We start from the raw sequence: 23,587 nt of genomic DNA, 5'->3' as shown, positions 1-23,587 counted from the left end.
AAAAATTTAAGTTAATTAAGGTCTTATTCTACATGTAGGGTGGGTTTTATGAGTCTGTTGATACATGCGAAGTGTTTGTATATTTTTCTGCATTGAAGAGCCATCAGAGCTTCGATCATATCTTCAAAGGGTAGGTCCATTCTTCAAATAGTTTAAAACTACTGACCTAGAATAGATTTACAGTTTTCAATGCATTGTTTATTCTGAGTATCACACACTATTAATATTTCAGGCAGTTCATATATAAATTTGGTAATTGTGAATGTAATTCTCAACTTACGTAAAGCAAATGAACTTTCAGCAGTTTCCAATTTATAAAAAGATTTTCTTGTATCTTACATTAAGCTGTTAGTTTAATGTAAGTTTATTTGACCACAAGATTCTGTTACTTAGAAACACACCATGACATTCTAGTAACATGATGTATTCCTTTTCTTTTCCAAACTAATATGTGTTTAGTGCAATCACATGTTATTTTTAATACAGTCTACTTTCCCTTGTGTGGATTCACATTCTTCACATTTTGTGCAAAGGGAAAAATACGCTAGACTGTAAGTTTTTTTAATCCGTTTTCTTGTAGAAAAGGAAACATAATGTCAAAGAAGAAATAATCATGCCATTTATTCTTTAGTTGTGTAATCACTAAGCTCTGTTGATCTAATTAGAAATATTCACCTCTTTGCCAATAACAGTGTGTGACAGACCAAATTTCAATGTGACTTATAGTTTCAACTCTTCCTGTTCAGCATGTTGAAGCAAAGGCATGTAAGTAATATGTTATAATATGCCAAAGTGTTGTTTAAGACATTATAGGATGAAATGTACACTAACACATAACTACACTATTTACATAGATTGTAGTTCCTCTAAAAGTCTTTCACCAATGCTTCTGGGTCTGTTGCAGTAGGTTTAATCAGAGCTGATGTTCACAAGAATAGTAAATACTTAAACACCCCAGAACCATCTGCCCAGAGCATGCCGCACCTGGCCAAGGCTTACACGCAGACTCTTACTATATCCCTGTAGACCCACTTGCGGATTATCTCTATGGTAGAAACCCATCTGCAGGACAGGTTTATTGATCAGGTAGTCTTCTCATTTGGCTATTTTAAATACAGTTTCTCTCTCTCTCTCTTTTTTTTTTTTTGGTTTTATGTTATTATAGTGAATCACACCTATAAGTCAAAATTACTTTTCTTTCCTATAATCAGGATTTTTTAAAATCTGCTTCTAATCTACTCCCATATCTATGACAATAAATGGTTTAGCTTCTTCGAGTTCTGGTTTCACACTGCATTTATAACATGTTCTAAGCGGGTTTCATTCTATTCTGTGCAATGGATGTGAGCATACAGTGACACAGCACAAAGGCCACCAAGCTCAAGAGAGCTCCTGACGCGGCTGCAGCGTCCCACGTGAGCCCAGCCCTCTACAGAGAGCAGTGTCTGACCCTGCTCTACTGTAATGGGCCCATTCCTTTTTCCAGTATATATCACAATCTAAGGAATCATTTCCTTAAATTATTAATATCTACCATATTATAAGACTTGGCAGCCTTGAATAAGTCACTGAACTTTCCTACCTTCTGGTTTCCCAGCACCTATCCTTGAGGGAATGGATAGTCATCTGACGTCCACCCTGTGCTCAGTACTCTTGTGGACATCACCTTATTTAACCTTCACAGACACCTTGGTAGGCAGATATTCTCCTCAATTTCATGGGCAAGGAAACTGGAAATCAGAGTCTAAGTAACTTGATCATGTCCACAGCTAAAAAGGATTCCAGTTTCAGACCCAAGATACTCATTCTTGTTTTTTCATTGCAAGAGATGGACTTCATTTTTCATAGACTTCTAGGGTTTAAAGCCCCCTGGAATCATCTGGTATAGGTTAGAGTTGGCCAGAAACATCTATTTTCATACATATGTGTGTGTGTGTTACTTGCTCAGTCGTGTGCAACTCTTTGCAACCCCAAAATGCTTTTAATGTTTTTGAATTTTAAGTTGAATTCATATTCAACTATGGACAAATGAATAATTCAGTCATTACCAATTTGTAAATACTTCTCCTATGAGGACACTTTCTGTTTTCTAAATAAGGGAAAGAGGTGAAATAGATATCATAGAGGGTTTACCCAGTCCTTTGAGGTTTCACTTAAACAGCAGAACTTGAGTATTTTATTCTTTTATGTCAGCATCTATGAACCTAGTAATTCATGTTGTTTAAATGATGGCTTTGGAAAACATTGTCAGTGTTGCTGTTATGGAAAACAATCAGTTGTCAAAGCATGACTTATTTTTTTATAAAATATACTCTGCCTTATAATGTCTATGTCAGAAAATATTAATAAGAGAAGTTATTCCTTACTAATCATATGACCGTATATAAATCTTTATCACTTTTCCTTTAAAAATCCTTAAATTTTGCACATTTCTCTTTGTTTTGTTTAGGGATAGTATTAATGTCAACTTTGGACAACTCATGAGCTGATCGTTTAGACTGAGGGATCAACAATTATATTAGTACCTACTCTATACACAGAATATAGGGATTTAAGAAATGAATTGTCTCTTATTTTAAGTTTTACAATCTTTTAGGAAAACATGGTATACCGTCTACCAATCTACTGTACAACATCCTATAATGCAAATAAATAATCAATGCAGACCTAACTCATAAAACCAGACCTGTCTGTCAGGAGGTTGGCGGAACAGATGCCAAGTACCGAAGGGAGGAGGCACTTGCTGAAGAGCTGGGCTTCTAGGCACAGCTTGCTTTGTGCCTTGGAAGCTCCTTGAGGTCAGATCATATGGCTCAAGTCAGATGCAGCCATATAGTAAACTTATTCCCCTTGAAATTGAAAGTTGGTACCCATTAGGGTTCTTCTCCTGCCCTTCTCTTCATCCACCCCTCATTGTAACCTTTCCTTTGGATTCCCCTCCAGCTGAGTGCATTCCCATCCTCCTGCCTAAATTCCATGATGACACCTCCAAACTTCAGCATATTCTCACCCAAACTGTCTCTTTCTCTAAGTTTCTCAGCAGCATCACTGAGACTCAGAGCAGTTCTCCTTTTTATCTGCTTTTCTCTTCTTTGTATCTCTTGTCTGGTAGATCACTATCCCTTTTCTTTTTTTCTTTGTATCCCTTGCATGGTAGATCACTACTTCCCTTTTGTTTTTTCTTTTCTTCTCTTCCTTTTTACAATCAATCAGTTCATTTTTTAAAATTTATTTATTTTTATTTGGAGGATAATTGCTTTACAATTTTGAATTGGTTTCTGCCATACATCAACATAATCAGCCATAGGTATGCACATGTCCCCTCCCTTCTATCAGTTCATTTTATTCTTAATATATTCTCTATTGGACTTCCCAGTGGCTCAGTGGTAAAGAATCTGCTTATGATGCAGGAGACACAGGTTCAATCCCTGGGTCAGGAAGATCCCCTGGAGGAGTGCAAGGCAAGACATTCCAATATTCTTGTCTGGAGAATCCCATGGACAGAGGAGCCAGGCGGCTACAGTCCGTAGGGTCACAAAGAGTTGGACACAACTGAAGCAACTTACCATGCATGCATGCATATTCTCAGTTTTTGATGGTTCATAGTGTCCTCCTGAGATCGAGCCCCTCAGAAGATGGCAAATATGGCAAGCTTGCCTTCAGACTTAATCTACAGCAATGAGAATGTGGGGGTTTTTTTTCTTCTTTCAAAGTCTCTGTTGTACCTATCCCTGTTTTTGCTTGTTCCTCCTGTCGCCTATACTGAGTGGGTCCCTCTTATTCTGTTTCTAGATTATCAGAGTGGTGGCTCTTTTCCCTTCATTACTTCCATGCACCTCTCTTCAGAGGTTTTTGGTGGTGTCCTATATTTCTCATTGCAGTAAGTATGGTCTCCTCTTATGGGCCTTCCAGGCCACCCCAAGCCTCTTATTTCCTGTATGGTCTCGCCTCCCCTGGTGAACCTCAACTATGCTTGGCTCATGCCTCTTTGTTTCAGTCAGTTATTCCTTCCCCCTCAACTGATTCAAATTTCAAGCCCCAGTTTAAGCCTAGGGATCTTTTCTCCCCCAACTCAGTGCTAGTTATTTCCTATACCATATATACCACAGACTTCTTTGTTACTCCTGATCTAAATTTGTCAACTCAGGGAAACCATTTTTGCCTGTAGCACACTGTGGCACCAGTAAAAATTTGGGATTTTATCCTAATTTAGCTATATACCCATCATCTGTGGCTAAATTTCCACATACCAAATCTAAAAATATCTTGAAACAAGTATTATAGTTTATTAACACTTTCCAGTGAACTTAAAGGTTTTGACTACACAGTTTGAACAGTTATTGGAATAATCACATTCTTCTGTGTGAATGAGGTGATCATCCTTTCTGCTCTTAGTGGTGTCAATGTGGGATAGAGGCACATTTCAACTCGTGTTGTGGGTGGTGTTTTCCATGTTAATAGAAGAAGTCATCCCTAGGAATAGTTAACTTTAACCTCTCAAGGCCAACTCCTGAGGGATGTATGTAGAGTCACTTGACAATAAAAGCCCAAGGAGACAGTGTTGTATCTACTCAATCTTGTTGGCAGCACCCGCCAGATTTATGGGTGCGCCTACCCACTCTCAGGTGTCCAGACTTTCCACTTTCGGGACTGCATTCAGCAGATGCATGTTAAGTCCAGGCTCAGTCACATATTCCCTGTTGTTCCCAAATGCCACACATCCACCCTTAGGGTGCTGTGGGCATTCTAACCTGCCTGCTCCACAGGGAGTCACACAGTCTGGCAGAGACAAAGATGTGATCCCAATCTCTGTGTGTGGCAGCATTGCCATGTTGTCCCCATCCTATAGAACATGCACTCACGCTAACTGCCTTTCAGGGTGTTTTAGGTCAGAGGTCAGCAGTCTTTGGTTGTGGCAGAGGTGCTCAGGGCTGATCCCCACTATGACACTGGAGGTCCAAAGGAACAGACACAGCTACTAAGCTTCCTTGTCCCGGCATATCCAGAGGTTGGCTCTGTTCAGGCAGCTGTAATCCTTGTAACTGAGAAATGTTTCTTCAGGCCAAAGCTCTCCAGTGAAGTTCTCTGAAAGTATAGGAGGAGCTGAGGAGAGGATAAGGACCAGGGACTTTGGCTGAATGTTCTTTATGACTTTTAGAACTTGATGTGTGATTTATATAGTACCTTGTCTATTGGTTTCAAGAAATAAGGGGAGCTGGGGAGGCAGACAGGAACAGTGTCAGCTAACCCTTTCTGATGGTAGCAGAGCTGTTTTGTCTGAAGGGAGTACACAGACTCTGTGTACTTCCTCTCTAAAGGACGCTTCCTCCCCAGGGCACCATGAACTCCTGATGAGCCATGCTTGAAAACCATTGATGTGTTCCAAGAATGCTATTTTGTAATTGAATCAAGTGATCTCAGAAAAGTAAAATGACTGCATAATTACTGGAGACCAAGATGGGTACCCAGATGTCCTGATTCTTGGTATAATTACTTCCTTATAATTCTAGGCTATAAGTTTCTTTAACCACATCATATCTTTAATGCTTTTTACAAAATACCTTAATCTACAAAGCCAAATCTCAAAATTGAAAATATAGTTAGTATTTCCTGTACATATGTGCAAAGATGACACACTATTAAATATTTTCAGACCATGACTGGGCCAGGATTTCCTTAGTGTACATCTGTGTTAGTAATTACAGTATACTTCTGAAGCCAAACAGAACACCTCTTTGTTACACATTATATAAACATTATATATCATGAACAGTGTTTGCTATATGGACATTTATCACTTTTCTAAAATGAAATTAAAGCTTCTATCCAGAGCATTATGAAGTTTCAAAGCAAACAACTTCAGTGCTAGATATATTTTATATTTTAAATTATATAATCAGTAGATATAAAAGCATCTTCCAACTTAAGAACAAAGCTTCCATCAGTCATTCTGATTTTTCACCTTTCTAGAGATTCTTCTCCCAATTCTCAGTGCACAGTAGAGTCTCAGTGCATGCCTGGGTCTAGTGTTACTCCAAGCCTCCTGGGGGTTGCAATGTCTTATTGCAACTTTTGTTATTTGCACACTCTAGAGACCCACAATCTGGGAATACCCCTAGGCCTAGGCACAGGGGCTTTGGGACCCCAACATACTTTATTACATCACCACCCTTTGTGCTGATTTCATCATACTTGACTTGTTGATTTGATTGTCTGTTTGATTTCCTGCTTATTGCCTCTAAAACACCACACATTCCCAGAGAGCAGAGACCTCATCTGATCTCTTGATCCCTTTCTCTCTAAAACAGCATCTGGGACACAGCTGATTAAAATCATAATGACAAATTAATGCAAGAATGCTTCAGTATTCATCTCTATTGTCTAGGATGCTAATTCTTTTGACTCACTTTATTTGGTTTGAGTCCCCTCTAACAGTAATTTTTTATTTTTTAAGTTTCTTTAAATCATTTACATTGATGCATTTATATTCAAACAGCACAAGGGTTCTTGTTAAGATAAACAGATACCTGTATCTTATTATTTGTCTCTTTCATTCAACTTGGCCAATTTAAATTAGTAATGCTTCTACATACCCAAATTGGTTATAAATCTGAACTTTTTGTTCCATAAGATTTTATTTCTCTTCTTAGCCACCTGGTTTAAGCCTTTGATGCTCGATTCTAACATTTTGTATCATATTATTATTCTTGTTCATTTTGTGATCTCAAAAGCCTATATGTTAAGAAAGAGAGCTTAGAAATAACATTATCTTAAATGGGATAAATCAAACTTCTACATCTTGAAAGCTGCCCGGGTAATAATGAACTTTGACTGAATATGCTGTTTACTGTCAATTTTATATGAAAGGTTGGCAATATTAAGTGTACTCACTATGCATATCACACTTCTCAAATACTTTTTATTCTTCTCTGGTTCTCATAACAGCCCTGTGAAGTGGGGCTGAAAGGCTCTGAGAACTGTGGGAGAACTATTAAAAGATTAAATAACTAAAGTTTGAAAAATTAGAGTAATCTGCCCAATGGGGCCAAGACTAGAAATTAATCTAGTGTTTTAATTAATTAAAAACACCTAATCTGGTGTTTTTCCAAGGTACAAAACTGAGAGTAACAAGAAAAATCAACATGGTTTCTATATGTGTCTTTTAAATATTATTTTAGAAATAAAGATAAGATGTCATTATATAATGAAAATTTTAATACATGATATGATTTTGTTAGGATCTACTACATAATGAATACTAATAGCTTTATGTTGTATTGAGTAAAAAGATACATTTGAGCAAATTAGGACAAAGACAAGAGATGTTAACAATGACCAGAGGAGCAAAAGTTTTTTAAATGTATGCATTAGGTTTATATTTACAAGGTTTAGTCAAGGGTAGTTAACTTATATTTTAAGCAAACTCCACTGCTTTCCATAAATCTTTTGATCTTGAGCAAATAATCCTGAGGGTGATCTTCAGATCAGATCAGATCAGTCGCTCAGTCCTGTCCGACTCTTTGCGACCCCATGAATCGCAGCACGCCAGGCTTCCCTGTCCATCACCAACTCCCGGAGTTCACTGAGACTCACATCCATTGAGTCAGTGATGCCATCCAGCCATCTCATCCTCTGTCGTCCCCTCCTCCTCCTGCCCCCAATCCCTCCCAGCATCAGAGTCTTTTCCAATGAGTCAACTCTTCGCATGAGGTGGGTGATCTTAAAATACTGTTAAACTTTTTAGACTTACAGAGAAATTAAAAAATCATACAGAATTCACATATACCCTTCTCCCAGCTTTCCCTAATGTTAATAAGCACATATTTAACCATAGTATAGTTCTCAAGATCAGGAAATTAACTTTATAGTAATTATATTTTAATTCTATTCATGTAATTAATAGAAGGAACTAAAGCTAAGCCAATGATTAAGTTTATTTATATCAATAATTGTATTAGAGGGTCTTAATTACTTATAGAAAATTAATAAAGTTTTGCTTTAACAGAATAATAAACAGAACATTAGTTCATAAATTCTACCTATTATTTTTTCCAGCTATCCACTTCCTGGGCTTGAACCATAGCATATATACTTTTTTAAAAGACTTAGGGAGTTCTTAGCTAATAGAAATTCTGTGGTCTGTTGTAAAGGTCATATTTAGTTTCAGATTTCTCTCAGTCTACTTCAGCAGCACACAACATCCTATTCTTGTGAGAAAAGTTTGCAACAAGATGGCTTCTTTCTAGAGTGTGAAACTGAAAGTTTCACTAAAACTGTTAAAAGACTAAACCTTGTAGATATATGTTTGGTTGTCCTGTGCATTGGTGAATCAGGTTGACTAGCATAATGACACTTTAATATGACATTATATCTCTTATTTAGGAAAATGCTACTAAAACAAATATATGAGTATGATTTACAAATGACAAAGAAAAACTCGAAATTATTTGATATTTTGTGGTTTAAGAACAATACTTGAATATGATCTTATGCATGAAAATGCATAGGATGGTATTTCTCTTGTTTTAATGTAGTTGTTTTCAAGATGAAGATGTTGTAGATTTGAATCATCATCTTCTTCAGCATTGCAAATTTGTTCTGGAAGAATATTCCTGAGGAAAAATAGACATGCAGGTCATAAAGGATTGAAGTAATATTCCATCTTCATAATTTAGGAGTTAAAATAAAATTAGATCCTTGTCTTATATACCAGAAAAAATTCCATATATGTCAAGATCTGCGTATGAAAAAATGAAGTCATAGAAGTGATAGAATAAAGCATGGTTATACCCCGGGGTGGAGGGAGAAATCTTCCTGTGTGTGACTCAAAAACCAGAAGCACTAGAAGGAAAGATTTAAAAATTGGCTACAGTTTTTTTTTTTTTTTTTAATGCAAAGTTAAAAGACAAATTGCAAACTGGGAGAAAGTGTTTGCAACTTAAATAAAGGGCTAATATACAAAGACCTAAAAATCTAGGAGGCGAGGGAAATCAAAGAAAAAAAAAGATATCTGGTGACCAGTTTACAGAAGAGAAAATGAAATGACATGTGAACATAAAAGGATGCTTAATTTCATTTATGATAAGAAAAATTAAATTGAAATGATACTGGCATGCCAACTCTAACTTATCAGATTTTTCCACCTCTCCACAGAACAAATCAAAGCTCATTCACATGTTCTGATGATAAAGTTGTATAGGATCAAGCATCACTGAAGGGAATTCAAAACTGTTCAGGCCCATGGAAAGGAATCTGGCAGTATATAACAAAATTACATATTCATTTTATTCCTTTCAATCAGCAATTCCATTTCTACGGATTTATCCCAAAGTTAGATTGGAAAATACAAAATTATATTTGAACAGAGTTACTTATACGCACAGTTGCACTCATGTCACACGCTAATAAAGTAATGCTCAAAATTCTCCAAGCCAGGCTTCAGCAATATGTGAACAGTGAAATTCCAGATGTTCAAACTGGTTTTAGAAAAGGCAGAGGAACCAGAGAGCAAACTGCCAACATCCACTGGATCATGGAAAAAGCAAGAGAGTTCCAGAAAACATCTATTTCTGCTTTATTGACTATGCCAAAGCCTTTGACTCTGTGGATCACCACAAACTGGAAAATTCTGAAAGAGATGGAAATACCAGACCACCTGACCTGCCTCTTGAGAAACCTATGTGCAGGTCAGGAAGCAACAGTTAGAACTGGACAAGGAAGAACAGACTGGTTCCAAATAGGAAAAGGAGTACTTCAAGGCTGTATATTGTCACCCTGCTTATTTAACTTCTATGCAGAGTACATCATGAGAAACGCTGGGTTGGAAGAAACACAAGCTGGAATCAAGATTGCCGGGAGAAATATCAATAACCTCAGATATGGAGATCACACCACCCTTATGGCAGAAAGTGAAGAAGAATAAGGGCCTCTTGATGAAAGTGAAAGAGGAGAGTGAAAAAGTTGGCTTAAAGCTCAACATTCAGAAAACTAAGATCATGGCATCCAGTCCCATCACTTCATGGCAAACAGATTGGTAAACAGTGGAAACAGTGGCTGACTTTATTTTTCTGGGCTCCAAAATCACTGTGGATGATGGTTGCAACAATGAAATTAAAAGACGCTTATTCCTTGGAAGGAAAGTTATGATCAACGTAGACAACATATTAAAAAGCAGAGACATTACTTTGCCAACAAAGGTCCGTCTAGTCAAGGCTATGGTTTTTCCAGTGGTCATGTATGGATGTGAGAGTTGGACTATAAAGAAAGCAGAGTGCCGAAGAATTGATGCTTTTGAACTGTGGTGTTGGAGGAGACTCTTGAGAGTTCCTTAGACTGCAAGGAGATCCAACCAGTCCATCCTAAAGGAGATCAGTCCTGGGTGTTCACTGGAGGGTCTGATGTTGAAGCTGAAACTCCAATACTTTGGCCAGCTGATATGAAGAGCTGACTCATTTGAAAAGACCCTGATGCTGGGAAAGATTGAGGGCAGGAGGAGAAGGGGATGACAGAGGATGAGATGGTTGGATGGCATCACCAACTCAATGGACATGAGTTTGGGTGGGCTCCGGGAGATGGTGTTGGACAGGGAAGCCTGACATTCTGTGATTCATAGGGTCACAAAGAGTCGGACACGACTGAGTGACTAAACTGAACTAAACTGAACACGTTGTGGCATTATTTATAGTATAAAGAAGTGGAAACAATCAAATGTCTATCAGTAAGAAGCTGGTTGAATAAAGTCCCTACATAATAGTACTATTCAGTTGTTAAAAAGAAAGAGGAAGTTTTCTACATACTGATTTGGAGTGATATTCAGGATATACTGATAATTTTTAAAAGTAAAGACTAGAAAAAAGAGAGAAAAGAATAATACTTATTCTTCTTATTCACAGATGAATAATACTTATGTGAGATAATTTGTATAATAATTCTGAGGGGGTATGGAATATAAATGTGTATGTTTCAGATCAGATCAGTCGCTCAGTCGTGTCCAACTCTTTGCGACCCCATGAATCGCAGCACGCCAGGCCTCCCTGTCCATCACCAACTCCCAGAGTTCACTCAGACTCACAGCCATCGAGTCAGTGATGCCATCCAGCCATCTCATCCTCTGTCGTCCCCTTCTCCTCTTGCCCCCAATCCCTCCCAGCATCAGAGTCTTTTCCAATGAGTCAACTCTTCGCATCAGGTGGCCAAAGTACTGGAGTTTCAGCTTTAGCATCATTTCTTCCAAAGAAATCCCAGGGCTAATCTCCTTCAGAATGGACTGGTTGGATCTCCTTGCAGTCCACGAGACTCTCAAGAGTCTTCTCCAACACCGCAGTTACAGAAGCATCAATTCTTCGGTGCTTACCCTTCTTCACGGTCCAACTCTCACATCCATACATGACCACTGCAAAAACCATAGCCTTGACTAGACGAACCTTTGTTGGCAAAGTAATGTCTCTGCTTTCGAATATGCTATCTAGGTTGGTCATAACTTTCCTTCCAAGGAGTAAGCGTCTTTTAATTTCATGGCTGCAGTCACCATCTGCAGTGATTTTGGAGCCCAGAAAAATAAAGTCAGCCACTGTTTCCCCATCTATTTCCCATGAAATGATGGGACTGGATGCCATGATCTTCGTTTTCTGAATGTTGAGCTTGAAGCCAACTTTTGCGCTCTCCACTTTCACTTTCATCAAGAGGCTTTTGAGTTCCTCTTCACTTTCTGCCATAAGGGTGGTGTCATCTGCATATCTGAGGTTATTGATATTTCTCCCGGCAATCTTGATTCCAGCTTGTGTTTCTTCCAACCCAGCGTTTCTCATGATGTACTCTGCATATAAGTTAAATAAGCAGGGTGACAATATACAGCCTTGACGAACTCCTTTTCCTATTTGGAACCAGTCTGTTGTTCCATGTCCAGTTCTAACTGTTGCTTCCTGACCTGCATACAAATTTCTCAAGAGGCAGATCAGGTGGTCTGATATTCTCATCTCTTTCAGAATTTCAGTTTCAAAAATAACACTGTAATCATCAACAGGAAATTAATTTAAAAATTTGATCAAAGGAGAAGGATGGAATACAGTATAAGGGACAGGCATAGAAAAATATTATGTAGGAAGTAGCAATTCCTAAAAAACTTTTGAACTGTAGTGTTGGAGAAGACTCTTGAGAGTCCCTTGGACTGCAAGGAGATCAAACTAGTCAGTCTTAAAGGCAATGAAACCAGTCAGACTTAAAGGAAGTCTTAAAGGAAATATTCATTGGAACGACTGATGCTGAAGCTGAAGCTCCAATACTTTGGCCACCTGATGAGAAGAACTGACTCATTAGAAAAGACCCTGATGCTGGGAAAGATTGAAGGCAGGAGGAGAAGGGGACGACAGAGGGTGAGATGGTTGGATGGCATCACTGACTTGATGGGCATCAGTTTAAGCAAGCTCCAGGAGTTGGTCATGAACAGGGAAGCCTGGTGTGCTGCAATCCATGGGGTCACAAAGAGTTGGACACGACCGAGTGACTGAATACTAAGCAAACTAAAGACCTATCTGAATATTAAATTGTTGACATACTGTTACAGAGAAAACTACTGTGCTTAAGCTATACATCCTCCTTGGAACATATTCAAAGGACAAATAGAACTACCAAAAACATAATAAACTTAATTAAATACTTTTGCTGTTAGTTGTAATAATGGTATACATTTATTACCTTACAAAATAGGTTTATATTGTTGGCAATGTAGAATTTCAACATAAGATAAGTCTACATCAGAAGGATTTCTCTATAATGGTAAATGTTTTTTTCTTTTGTTTTTTTTTCAATTGGAGGATAATTGCTTTACAATATTGTATTGGCCTCCACCATATATATCAGCCTATAATGATAAATTTGATTTGGGAATATCAGTATGAACTGTTTTTGTTCTTGTGTGTGTGTGTGTGTGTGTGTTTAACAAAAATGCATATTTCTGGCAGTCCACTGAAAGGCCTTGAGACTAAAAATACATTTGAAAGAAAGATGCCTGGTGCCCAGACTGGGGCCTCTGAACACTATTCCCCAGTGAAAGGAGCTAGGGCTCTTTGGAAGAAGGCTGGCATTGGCCTATAGTGGGTAATGTAAAAGTGAGCCATCCAAGATCTCTGGAGGCCTGTCCAAGGACTCAGGAGCCAGCTCGAAGGGCTCCATCAGCTGAAGATGAGACAGTTATTGCAACTGATGGAAACATTCTTAATATATAAAGCCATAAGTTCATATTGAGTCTCCAGAGAAAGAGAGAAGGCCAGAAACAAAGTAATAAAGCAAAAATATTTAGGCACCAACTTCTTTTTTTTTTCCTGAGACAGCCACTATTAAAATTTTTAAATCTTTTATAGTCTTTTTCATCTGTGGTTAATGCATATGTATAATTTTTTACAATTTTATAAAGATTGGCATAACATTGTATTAGTTTCAAGTATACAACATAATGATTAGATGTGTATGTGTGTGTGTGTGTGTGTGTGTGTGTGTATGGTTGAAATAATGACCACCGTAAGTTAATTTGCATCACCTCACATAGTTACAAATTTGTAACCAACTTCTTACCATGATGGGCAATTTAAAGGAAAGAACAGAGCATTTATCTTACCTTTCAGAGTAAGGAACTTGCCCTTGCTGATAAGAAAATATTATTTACAGAGGAATGTGCTTAGTCGCTCAGTCATGTCTGACTCTTTGCAACCCCATGCATTGTAGCCCATCAAGCTCCTTTGTCCATGGGATTCTCCCAGCGAGAATACTGGAGTGGGTTGCCATTCCCTTCTCCAGGTTACAGAGGAATTCCATTTAACAAATGTGGAAAGAATGACAAAAATAGAAATTCACCATTTTGTTACCCCTAAGGAAATAACAGATGCAAGCAAGAGTCATCATGAGTAAAAAAACCATTGGTTTAGTGGTGGAGGAGAACGGTTATGATGGAGATATCATACCATTGCCACCTATATCCTACCAGAAGTGGGATAATTTATGCCTCCTGATGAAACACAATAAGAACCATATGGCACAACCTAGAAATTATCTTCCCCCCAAAAATTATACTCTGAATATTTTAAAGCCCTCCCCATCCCCACCACTTCCCTATAAACTTGACTCTTTGTTTTATTTTTTAGAAGTTTGTGTTTGGAATTTTAGAGATAGGTAAAAGAATAAAGAGTATAATCTTCAAAGACCAGACCACAGAGCTCAAGGATCTGTTAGCCTCATTGGCTGCACTAAGAATGTGTCCCAGGTTAATCTTGAGACATTCATACTTTTTAGGCAGGGGGGATGACTCAGTCAGCAAACAGAACACTCACAGAAAAATGTGTCCTCAGAAGTGAAGAAACTGAGTTTTAATAAATGTTTTCAGAATTTTGTTTTCAGAAAAATCTAGATAGAAGCAAGCAATTTTAATGTTAGCATACACTTAGGTTTTGTGCTCTACAGATCAGTGTGTTTGAAATCACATATGGAGGTAGGAGCAGCACCATAACATGCGGCCTTGAAGTCTCACTTGAAAGTGTCTCTAAGATTCTAGATATTATGTAATCATACTCTATTTTTTTAAAAATTTACATGGAAGTTTGCAAACATAGAAAAGTAGGGAAAAAACTGTAATGAATCCTTATGTACTTATTATCATCCAATTTCAACAATCGTTAACATTTGCCAGTGTTGTTTGATGCAACCTCTTGTCACTTTTTCTTTAAATTCCAGACATTATGTCATGATCATTTAATCAGATTTTTTTCACCCATAACAATTTAAATGGATATTTGAGAAAGTCAAAATTTACCGTATCTTGTTGTTGTTCAGTCTCAGGAAATGCAGTGCTTTCATTTCTTGTACCCCAGGTGGTATAGATTTTAATTCATTATGATCCAGAAACAGCTCTCGCAGAGAATGGTAAGCTCCATAGAAGGAGACTCGGTCTATGCCATCATCCACAAGCTTATTAAATGACAGGTACAAGTATTCCAGGCCTGGTTCCATGTGACCAAACACATAGCCAGGGATGCGTTCGATCTGGTTCCCGATGAGTACAAGGTGCACCAGCGACTTGGGTAGATAGGAGGGGACATGGTAGAGCTTGTTGTAGGAGAGGTCTATCGATTCTAGATTTCTAGAAGAGAGTAAACAGTGTGGGTGCATCAGGGCAGTGACTGTTAGCTCAAAGTTTTGACAAGCCAGTCAGGATGCTTGTCTGCTTTCATGCCAGTGTTTAGTAATGATTCCCAGTGCAAGTGTGGCTATATGACGGCTAGCTGCAAGGTTAGTGCTCTTACCTGGGTAACAGCTACTTGAGTTCCTGTCTTATGGAGAAGCACCAGAGTTGAGAGAGAAGAAACTGATGTCCTAGAGGTAATGCTGAGACCCAAAGAGGGCCCACAAATATCTCTGAGGCATAACTTACATTGGAAATAAAGTCCAAAGTTCTAGCTGACATCAAAACCCTATCCCTACCATCATCTTTGGTTCCAGCAAGGAAGTAGCAGTAAGAGGTCTGTGCATTCTTCTCCCACATTTGATCTGATAACTTGGGATCTGGAACTTGGGGTTAGAATGAGGGATCTAGAAAAAGTTGATAACCAATCAGAAGATCTGGGAAATGTGGTGAACTCCCTGGCTTTTTTCAGGAGCCTCACCTGCAGCTTCTGCCCACTGCATGAAGATTTTTCACTTGCTGAAGACTCGGTTGCCCTGCCACTGCCACATCCTGCTATACCTAAAGGGCCCTCAAGGTCTCTTTTCATCTCTGTCCTGCTTCTGAAACATGCCTATCCCCACGATGCTACTCAAATCCCTCATTCCCTCACGACATGACTTCAGATCTGCTCTGATGGCACCTGCTGCTGGGGCCTGACCCTGCTTCCCTGGGTAGCTAATCATCTCCCTCCTGACAGGCAAGGCCTCGACACTTTGCACTTCCCTGAGAGCTACAGCCTGGGACCATTGATTCCTCTCAAGGAAAGTGGGCTCTGTTTTTCCCTTCCTCTATCAGGTCATGCATTCTTCAGTCTCTTTTGTAAGACTTGAGATAGAGAAATAGTATCAAGGAATGAAGACAGTGTGGTATAGAATCTAGTGGTGAGGGAGGAGAAAAAGGGAGAAGGGCAGCTTGCTTCCTTACTGTATTGTTGTTATTGTTGTCTCTAAGTCATCTCTGACTCTTTGTGACTCCATGGACAGCAGCACACCAGGCTTCCCTGTCCTTCACAATCTCCCAGAGTTGGCTCAAACTCATGTGCATTGAGTCAATGTTGCCATCCAGTCATCTTATTCTCTGTTGTCCCCTTCTCCTCTTTCCTTCAGTCTTTCCTAGCATCAGAGTCTTTTCCAATGAGTGGGCTCTTCACATCAGGTGGCCAAAGTATTAGAGCTTCAGCTTTAGCATCAGTCCTTCCAATGAATGTTCAGGGTTGATTTTCTTTAGGACTGACTGGTTTGATCTCCCTGCTGTACAAGGGACTCTCAAAAGTCTTCTCTAGTACCATAATTTAAAGCATAAGTTCTTTGGAGCTCAGCCTTCTTTATGGTCCAACTCTCACATCCATACATGACTACTGGAAAAACCATAGCTTTGACTATACAAATGTTTGTTGACAAAGTACTGTCTCGGCTTTTTAGTATGCTGTCTAGATTTGTCATAACTTTCCTTCCAAAAAGTGTCTTTTAATTTTCTGGCTTCAGTCACAGTCTGCAGTAATTTTGGAGCCCAAGAAAATAAAATCTGTCATTGTTTCCACTTTTTACCCTTCTATTTGCCATGAACTGATGGGACTAGTTGCCATGATCTTAGTTTTTCAATTAGAGTTTTAAGCCAGCTTTTTCACTCTGCTCTTTCACCTTTATCAAGAGGCTCTTTAGTTCCTCTTCACTTTCTGACACTAGAGTTATATCATCTGCATATCTGAGGTTGTTATTTCTCCCAGCAATCTTGATTCCAGCTTGTGATTCATTCAGCCTGGCTTTTCACATGATGCACTCTGCATATAAGTTAAATAAGCAGGATGACAGTATACAGCCTTGACGTACTCTTTCCCTATTTGGAACCAGTCCATTGTTCCATGTCTAGTTCTAACTGTTGCTCCTTGAGCTGCATCCAGGTTTCTCAGGAGGCAGGTAAGGTGGTCTGGTATTCCCATCTCTTTAAGAATTTTTGTTTGTTGTGATCCACATAGCCAAAGGCTTTAGTGTAGTCAATGAAACAGAAGTAGATGGGGTTTTTGGAATTCCCTTGATTTTTCTATGATCCAACGGATATTGGCAATTTGATCTCTGGTTACTCTTCCTTTTCTAAATCTAGTTTGTACATCTGGAAGTTCTCAGTTCACATACCGTTGAAGCCTAGCTTGTAGGATTTTGAGCATTACCTTGCTAGCATGTGAAATGAGCAAATTGTATGATAGTTTGAACGTTCTTTGGTATTGGAATGAAAACTGACCTTTTCCAGTCCTGTGGCCACTGCTGAGTTTTCCAAATTTGCTGGCGTATTGAGTGCAGCACTTTAACAGCATTCTCTTTTAGGATTTGAAGTAGCCCCACTGGGATTCCATCACATCCACTAGCTTTGTTTATAATAATGCTTCCTAAGGCCCACTTGATATCACACTCCACGATATCTAGCTCCAGGTGAGTCACCACACCATCATGGTTATTTGAATCATTTAGACCTTTCTTGTACAGTTCTATATATTCTTGACATCTCTTCTAATCTCTTCTGCTTCTGTTAGGTCCTTGCCATTTCTGTCATTTATTGTGCCCATCTTTGCTTCAAATGTTCCCTTGGTATCTCCAGTTTTCTTGAAGAGATCTCTAGTCTTTCCCATTCTGTTGTTTTCCTCTATTTTTTGCTTTCCCATTCTGTTGTTTTCCTCTATTTTTTTGCATTGTTCACTTCAGAAGGCTTTCCTATCTCTCCTTTCTATTCTCTGGGACTCTGGATTCAATTGGGTATATCTGTCCTTTTCTCCTTTGCCTTTTGCTTCTCTTCTCAGCCATTTGTAAGTCCTTTTCAGACAACTACTTTGCCTTCTTGCATTTCTTTTTGGGGGAGTGGTTTTGGTCAACATCTCCTGTGCAGTGTTACAAACCTCTGTCCATAGTTCCTCAAGTACTCTATCAGATCTAGTCCCTTGAATCTATTTGTCACCTCCACTTATAATCATAAAGGATTTAATTTAGGTCATACCCAAATGGCCTAGTGGTTTTCCCTACTTTCTTCAATGTAAGCCTGAATTTTGAAATAAGGAACTGATGATCTGAGCCATAGTCAGCTCCAGGTCTTGTTTTTGCTGACTATATAGAGCTTCTCCATCTTCAGCTACAAAGACTATAATCCTCTCTGCAGGTAGAGGATTATCAAACTTAAAGTTCATGACTGCCTGTGAGGTCAACAGACCAGCACAGTGATCAGACCTTGGGTCATGCTGCTTGGGCTTGGCACTTGTACATTGTAGGTTATCCACAGCAGCAGTGACCATAGCTATCCTAACATCAGTTATATCATGAACAATTTGAACTCTGAAAATAACCAAGTTTTTGGTAGGGGGAGGTTCACTAAGAATGCTGTCATCTTCCTCACTCATTCATTTTCATACCCTGTTTAGTAATAGCAAAGGAAAAGAATTCATCTATGAACATCAAATTGTAGCATGTACTTACTCTTGATTTATCCAGGCTAAAGGAGCAATTCTATTTTCTTCAATTTTATTATAACGTAATCCAATGACATTGATCTTTCTGGTATGATTAAAAGAAATTTCAGTTATTTCTTCAATTTGGTTATTTTCTAGGTATAATTCCTGTAATTAAAAGAAAAGACATTTTTCTTCATATTACTTGATATGATAAATATATTCAATTTCACAGAATTAAAATATATTCAGTTTCACAGAATTAAAATCATGTTATAAACTGTTGTCATTAGTGTTAGTTAATGAAAGAGTCTTGCAGCTCTTCCAAATGAGTTAATTTTTTACATTGTCAGATTTTCTAGCTAGCAAAATAAAGTGTACTGTCTGTCATGGTTATGGAATTAAATGAATTTAATTATTTTTAACCATAAAATGATATGATATAGCATATCATGATAATTGTATAAAGCTTTCTAATTTATAAAACTTATTCACATAAATTATTTCATTTGGGCTTCAAAGACCTAGAAACTAAAAAATAGGTAGAAATTATCCCCATCTAGTAGTGAAAAAACTCAGGCCTGGAGAGATGGCAAGGTGTTTGCAAAGTTAAACGGCTGATACATGAGGGAATGCTTGCTGGCCCCAGCTTAGAGTCATCCTGTTTCCTGCCAGTCCATGCTGTCTGTAATTTTTTTAGGCTCACATTTTCAAGGTTTGTTTGTATTATAATTTCTTTAATTAAAAGTTCATTAAGAGCCTTCATTTAACATCAGGGTGAAGTTAGAACTATTAGTAAGTTGTCAGTAGCTAGCTGCCTTCAAGTTAAATTCATTTGACTTTACAAGGAATTTGTCACTCAGAAATCTTGTTGGAATTCAGAAGTATGATTTGTGTATATATATTTGGAGTAATTCCTATTGTCGTAATTTCCCCCTCTTTGTCATTTAATTTTGATATTGTTGGAACTGTGTAAAGTAAATTTTAGTGTTCTGCTTCATACCTATTTAGGGGTGAACTCTTATTAGTGGCTCCTAAACTTGATTGTAGGTTAGAATCACTCGTCAGCTTTTTAAAGTATAAATTCCAACTTAAATTAACAGAGCACACTCATTTATACGTTGAAACTGCACGTGTGAAGTGGTGCGTTGAAAGGGTTCAGAGTGTATGTACATGCATGGACAACAGCTCCCAAGAAGCTAGTAAGAGGGTCTTTAGAAAGAGAAACCAGGGATGGGAGTGTCAGACATGGAATGGAGACACACTTCCCTTTTGTACTATTCAAGTGTTGTGTGTGTGTGTTTTACTGTGTGCATGCATTATCTATTTAAAATTTTATTAAAAAAAAAAAACAATAAATTGTTGACCCCATTCTCCAAAGAACCTGATTTAGCATGTCTGGTATAGGCCCCAAAATCTGTATTTGTTTAGAATCCAAGTAATTCTGAGGTAAAGCTAGGTTATGAGTGCAACCTCAATTTTTACAGTTTTGGTAAATTCTAAATGCCTGTCTTAATCTACAAATAGGAGGAAGAGGAAGCATGGTGGCTGTATAGCAGCAGTATCAGATTGAGATTGATGGCCCTCTTTTGGCTCACTAGGTTCACAGCCATATGAAGCTTCATCCTGCTGGCTGATTGTTTATGGGACAGAAATAGAGCTCAGAGGAAGTAACCTACGGGTCACCTGGATCTGCTAAACCTCAGTTCTTAATGCGGAATGTCAGGGTGTACACTTAGCAGGGAAGGCCCCACCAGAGTACCCCCATAGTAAAGTGTGTCCTGTGTTGTAGCAAGGGAGACCACACACTTGGGCCGCAGGAAGTCTATCCAGAGGGGACGGACACCGGACAGTGCTAGTCAAAACTAGTAAGCTGTGAGAAGTGAGTGAGGGGTGGACTGCTCAGCAGCCTTCTCTGCAAATCTTGTCCATCCTTACAGGGTCACTGCTAGCCTAGGTGGGCCTCTGAGTGGAACAGACTGAGATGAACATCACATTTCCAGTTTGAGATAGTTTAAACTACTTTGCAAATCAAGGTGCTTTGTCCAAGTTGTACTTTCTGTTTGAACTTTGAGTTCATCTTCCCTATTCTCTCCCCAAGAGCTGTCAGTAAGACCAATTTTCACTTTACCAAGATTCTCTACTAGTAGTAATAATTCTGATTCATAATTTTGTATTGTTTGAAAACAGTACTCAAATTATAATAAATTTTATTTATAGCACCAGAATGACTCAGTTTAATATGCATCACGATAATCTTTTTTTTTTTTTTGTTTCCCTGTGAATTTTTTTTTTTTTTATGGAATTTATTTTTTTTTTTTATTCTTCCAATTTTATTTTATTTTTAAACTTTACATAATTGTATTAGTTTTGCCAAATATCAAAATGAATCCGCCACAGGTATACATGTGTTCCCCATCCCGAACCCTCCTCCCTCCTCCCTCCCCATACCATCCCACTGGGCCGTCCCAGTGCACCAGCCCCAAGCATCCAGCATCATGCATCGAACCTGGACTGGCAACTCATTTCCTACATGATATTTTACATGTTTCATTGCCATTCTCCCAAATCTTCAATATATTGTTTGTTTTGTCATTGTGTGCTATATTTAAAGTATAAAACATTATAAAGAAAATATTGGTACCTCAATAGAAGCAGGAAGACCCTGTGGTATAATTCTAAATTTATTTCTTCCCAGACGCAGGTAGGATAGGCTCTTCAAATGTTTGAAAGCTAAGGAATTGACATTGGTTTCACTGAGATTGTTTCCTTCCAATTCTAAAGTGACCAATTGATTTAAGTCTATAAAAAAAAAATTATTGTGATATTATGATTTAAAAACATGCAATTTCTATAGGCTTTCAAAATTTCATGTGAGATGTTCACTTTATTTGGACGACTAATGTTATAGCTTCTTTCTTTGAATCCCCCCATAGAGCCTTTTCCCAAGTACTCTTCACATTTGCACAACAAATGTTCAGTTCAGCCAGGACTCAGTGCTGACTGCATGGTTCAGGAGAGACACACCTGTAGAGAAATCACTGTTGTGTTGTATGATGAAAGTTTGTAACCCTCATACCAAAGCCAAAAAACACCACAGAAAGAAAGAAAATTATAGGCAAATATCACTGAAAAATATATATGCAAAATAACTAACAAAATACTGGGAAACCAAATTTAATAATACATTAAAAGGATCATAAACTGTAATCAAGTGGGACTTGTTTCAGAGATGCTAGAATGGCTTAATATCCACAAATAAATCAGTGTGATACACCACATTAACAAATTGACAAATAAAAGTAATATGATCACCTCAATAGAGGCAAAAAAAGCTTTTGACAAAATTCAATATCCATTTATGTAAAGACTCAACAAAGTGGGTACAGAGGGAACATCCCTCAACATATATGACAAACCTACAGCCAATATCATACTCAAAAGTGAAAAGCTCGAAGCATATCCTCTAAAATCAGGAATAAGACAAGGATGCCCAATCTTACTGCTTTTATTCAACATAATGCTGGAAGTCCCAGCCATAGCAATCAGACAAGGCAAAGAAAGGAATCCAAGTTGGGAAGGAAGAAGTAAAATTGTCACTGTAGACAACATGATACTATATATATAGAAAATTGTAAAGACTGCCTCCAAAAAGCTATTACAACTAGTACATGAATTCAGTAAAGTTTCAGGATACAAAATTAATACACAGAAATCTGTTGAGCTTCTATACACTGGCAATAAACTATCAGAAAGAGAAATATTAAGAAGACAGCCCCATTTCCAATTGCCTCAAAAAGAATAAAAACTTAGGAATAAATGTAAACAAGGAGGTAAAAGACCTGTACTCAGAAAACTATGAGACACTGATGAAAAAATAATTGAAGGCAACACAGACAAACGGAAAGATATTCCATGTGCATAAACTAGAAGAGTTAATACTGTTAAAATTACTATACTGCCTAAAAAGACAGTCTACAGATTCAGTGCAATCCCTATCAAAATACCAATGGCATTTTTCACAAAACTAGAACATGTAAGTGTAATATTTGTATGGAAGTGCAGAAGATCTCAAATAGCGAAAACAATCGAGAAAGAAGAACAAAGCTGGATAGATCACACTCCCTGTTTTCAGGCTACAGTAATTGAAACAGTGTGGTACTACCACAAAAACAGACCTGGAGACCAATGGAACAGAATAGAGAGCCCAGAAATAAACCCACACATTTATGGTCAATTAATCTTTGAGAAAGGGAGTTAAGAATGTACAGTATGGAAAGGAGCGTTTGTATAATGAACAGAAGTCAGAAGAAGGAGGTGGGGGAGCAGGACACCACCCAGAGGTGGCAATGAAGTATTTGCAAAGACAGATAGGTATGAAATGGTGGCATAACCAGGGAGGTACAGAGAGTGTAATGCAATGGGTGGTTCCTTTTTTCAGGACACAAAAGGAGCACTCTTGCCTGGTAAACCCTCAGTCTTTGAACAAGGGAATTACAGCAGTAAATTCCCATTGCAGCGTTCACTTCCTGGCAGAGTGAAGCCAGATGGACATTTTGAAAGAATGACTAAAAATTCCACACATTCAGATTGAGCTACCAAGAAAGGCCTTTATACAAACAAGTTTCTTTCTAAATTGTTTCTTCAGGTCTCTGGAGTGGTATGACCAAATCAATTGGAAACTTAGAAGAGAATGGACAGCTTAGCAGTGATGATACCCAGAGGCATCTGAGTCAGACACTCAGGGTGTAACTTTGGAGTTTGTTCAGTGGCCAAAATTTTCAGAATAGCGGATGTTTTCATATTCAATTCGAGTCATGGATATTGCGCTGATACGCTCTGTGCAACTTAGATCCTACTCTTAGGCATGCAGAGAAGTAAGACATAGTCTAAAGTGAAAACAAAAGACACTGCCATCACAAGTACCTCATAGGTTCTAGAACATG

The 23,587-nt window shown here is 38.1% G+C and overlaps 2 protein-coding genes across 5 annotated transcripts in view; one reads left to right on the top strand and one right to left on the bottom strand.

Moving 5' to 3' along the window:
* Nucleotides 1-23,587, top strand: part of CENPP (centromere protein P) — a 237,069-nt gene that overhangs the window by 150,449 nt on the left and 63,033 nt on the right. The window lies entirely within an intron of this gene.
* ECM2 (extracellular matrix protein 2) overlaps nt 6,378-23,587 on the bottom strand; it is a 42,187-nt gene continuing 24,977 nt past the window's right edge. For all 3 annotated transcript variants that reach the window (XM_005901828.3, XM_005901829.3, XM_070375272.1), the window contains exons 7-10: nt 21,286-21,443; nt 18,670-18,809; nt 14,801-15,127; nt 6,378-8,612 (exon numbers count right to left, since the gene is read on the bottom strand). In XM_005901828.3, coding sequence (XP_005901890.1) covers nt 8,444-8,612; nt 14,801-15,127; nt 18,670-18,809; nt 21,286-21,443 — 794 coding nt within the window. In that variant the 3' untranslated portion in view covers nt 6,378-8,443. The remainder of the gene's footprint in view (nt 8,613-14,800; nt 15,128-18,669; nt 18,810-21,285; nt 21,444-23,587) is intronic.

This window comes from Bos mutus, chromosome 8, assembly GCF_027580195.1.
Source record: "Bos mutus isolate GX-2022 chromosome 8, NWIPB_WYAK_1.1, whole genome shotgun sequence".
Lineage (NCBI taxonomy): Eukaryota > Metazoa > Chordata > Mammalia > Artiodactyla > Bovidae > Bos > Bos mutus.
This window is presented reverse-complemented; position numbering and strand designations above follow the sequence as displayed.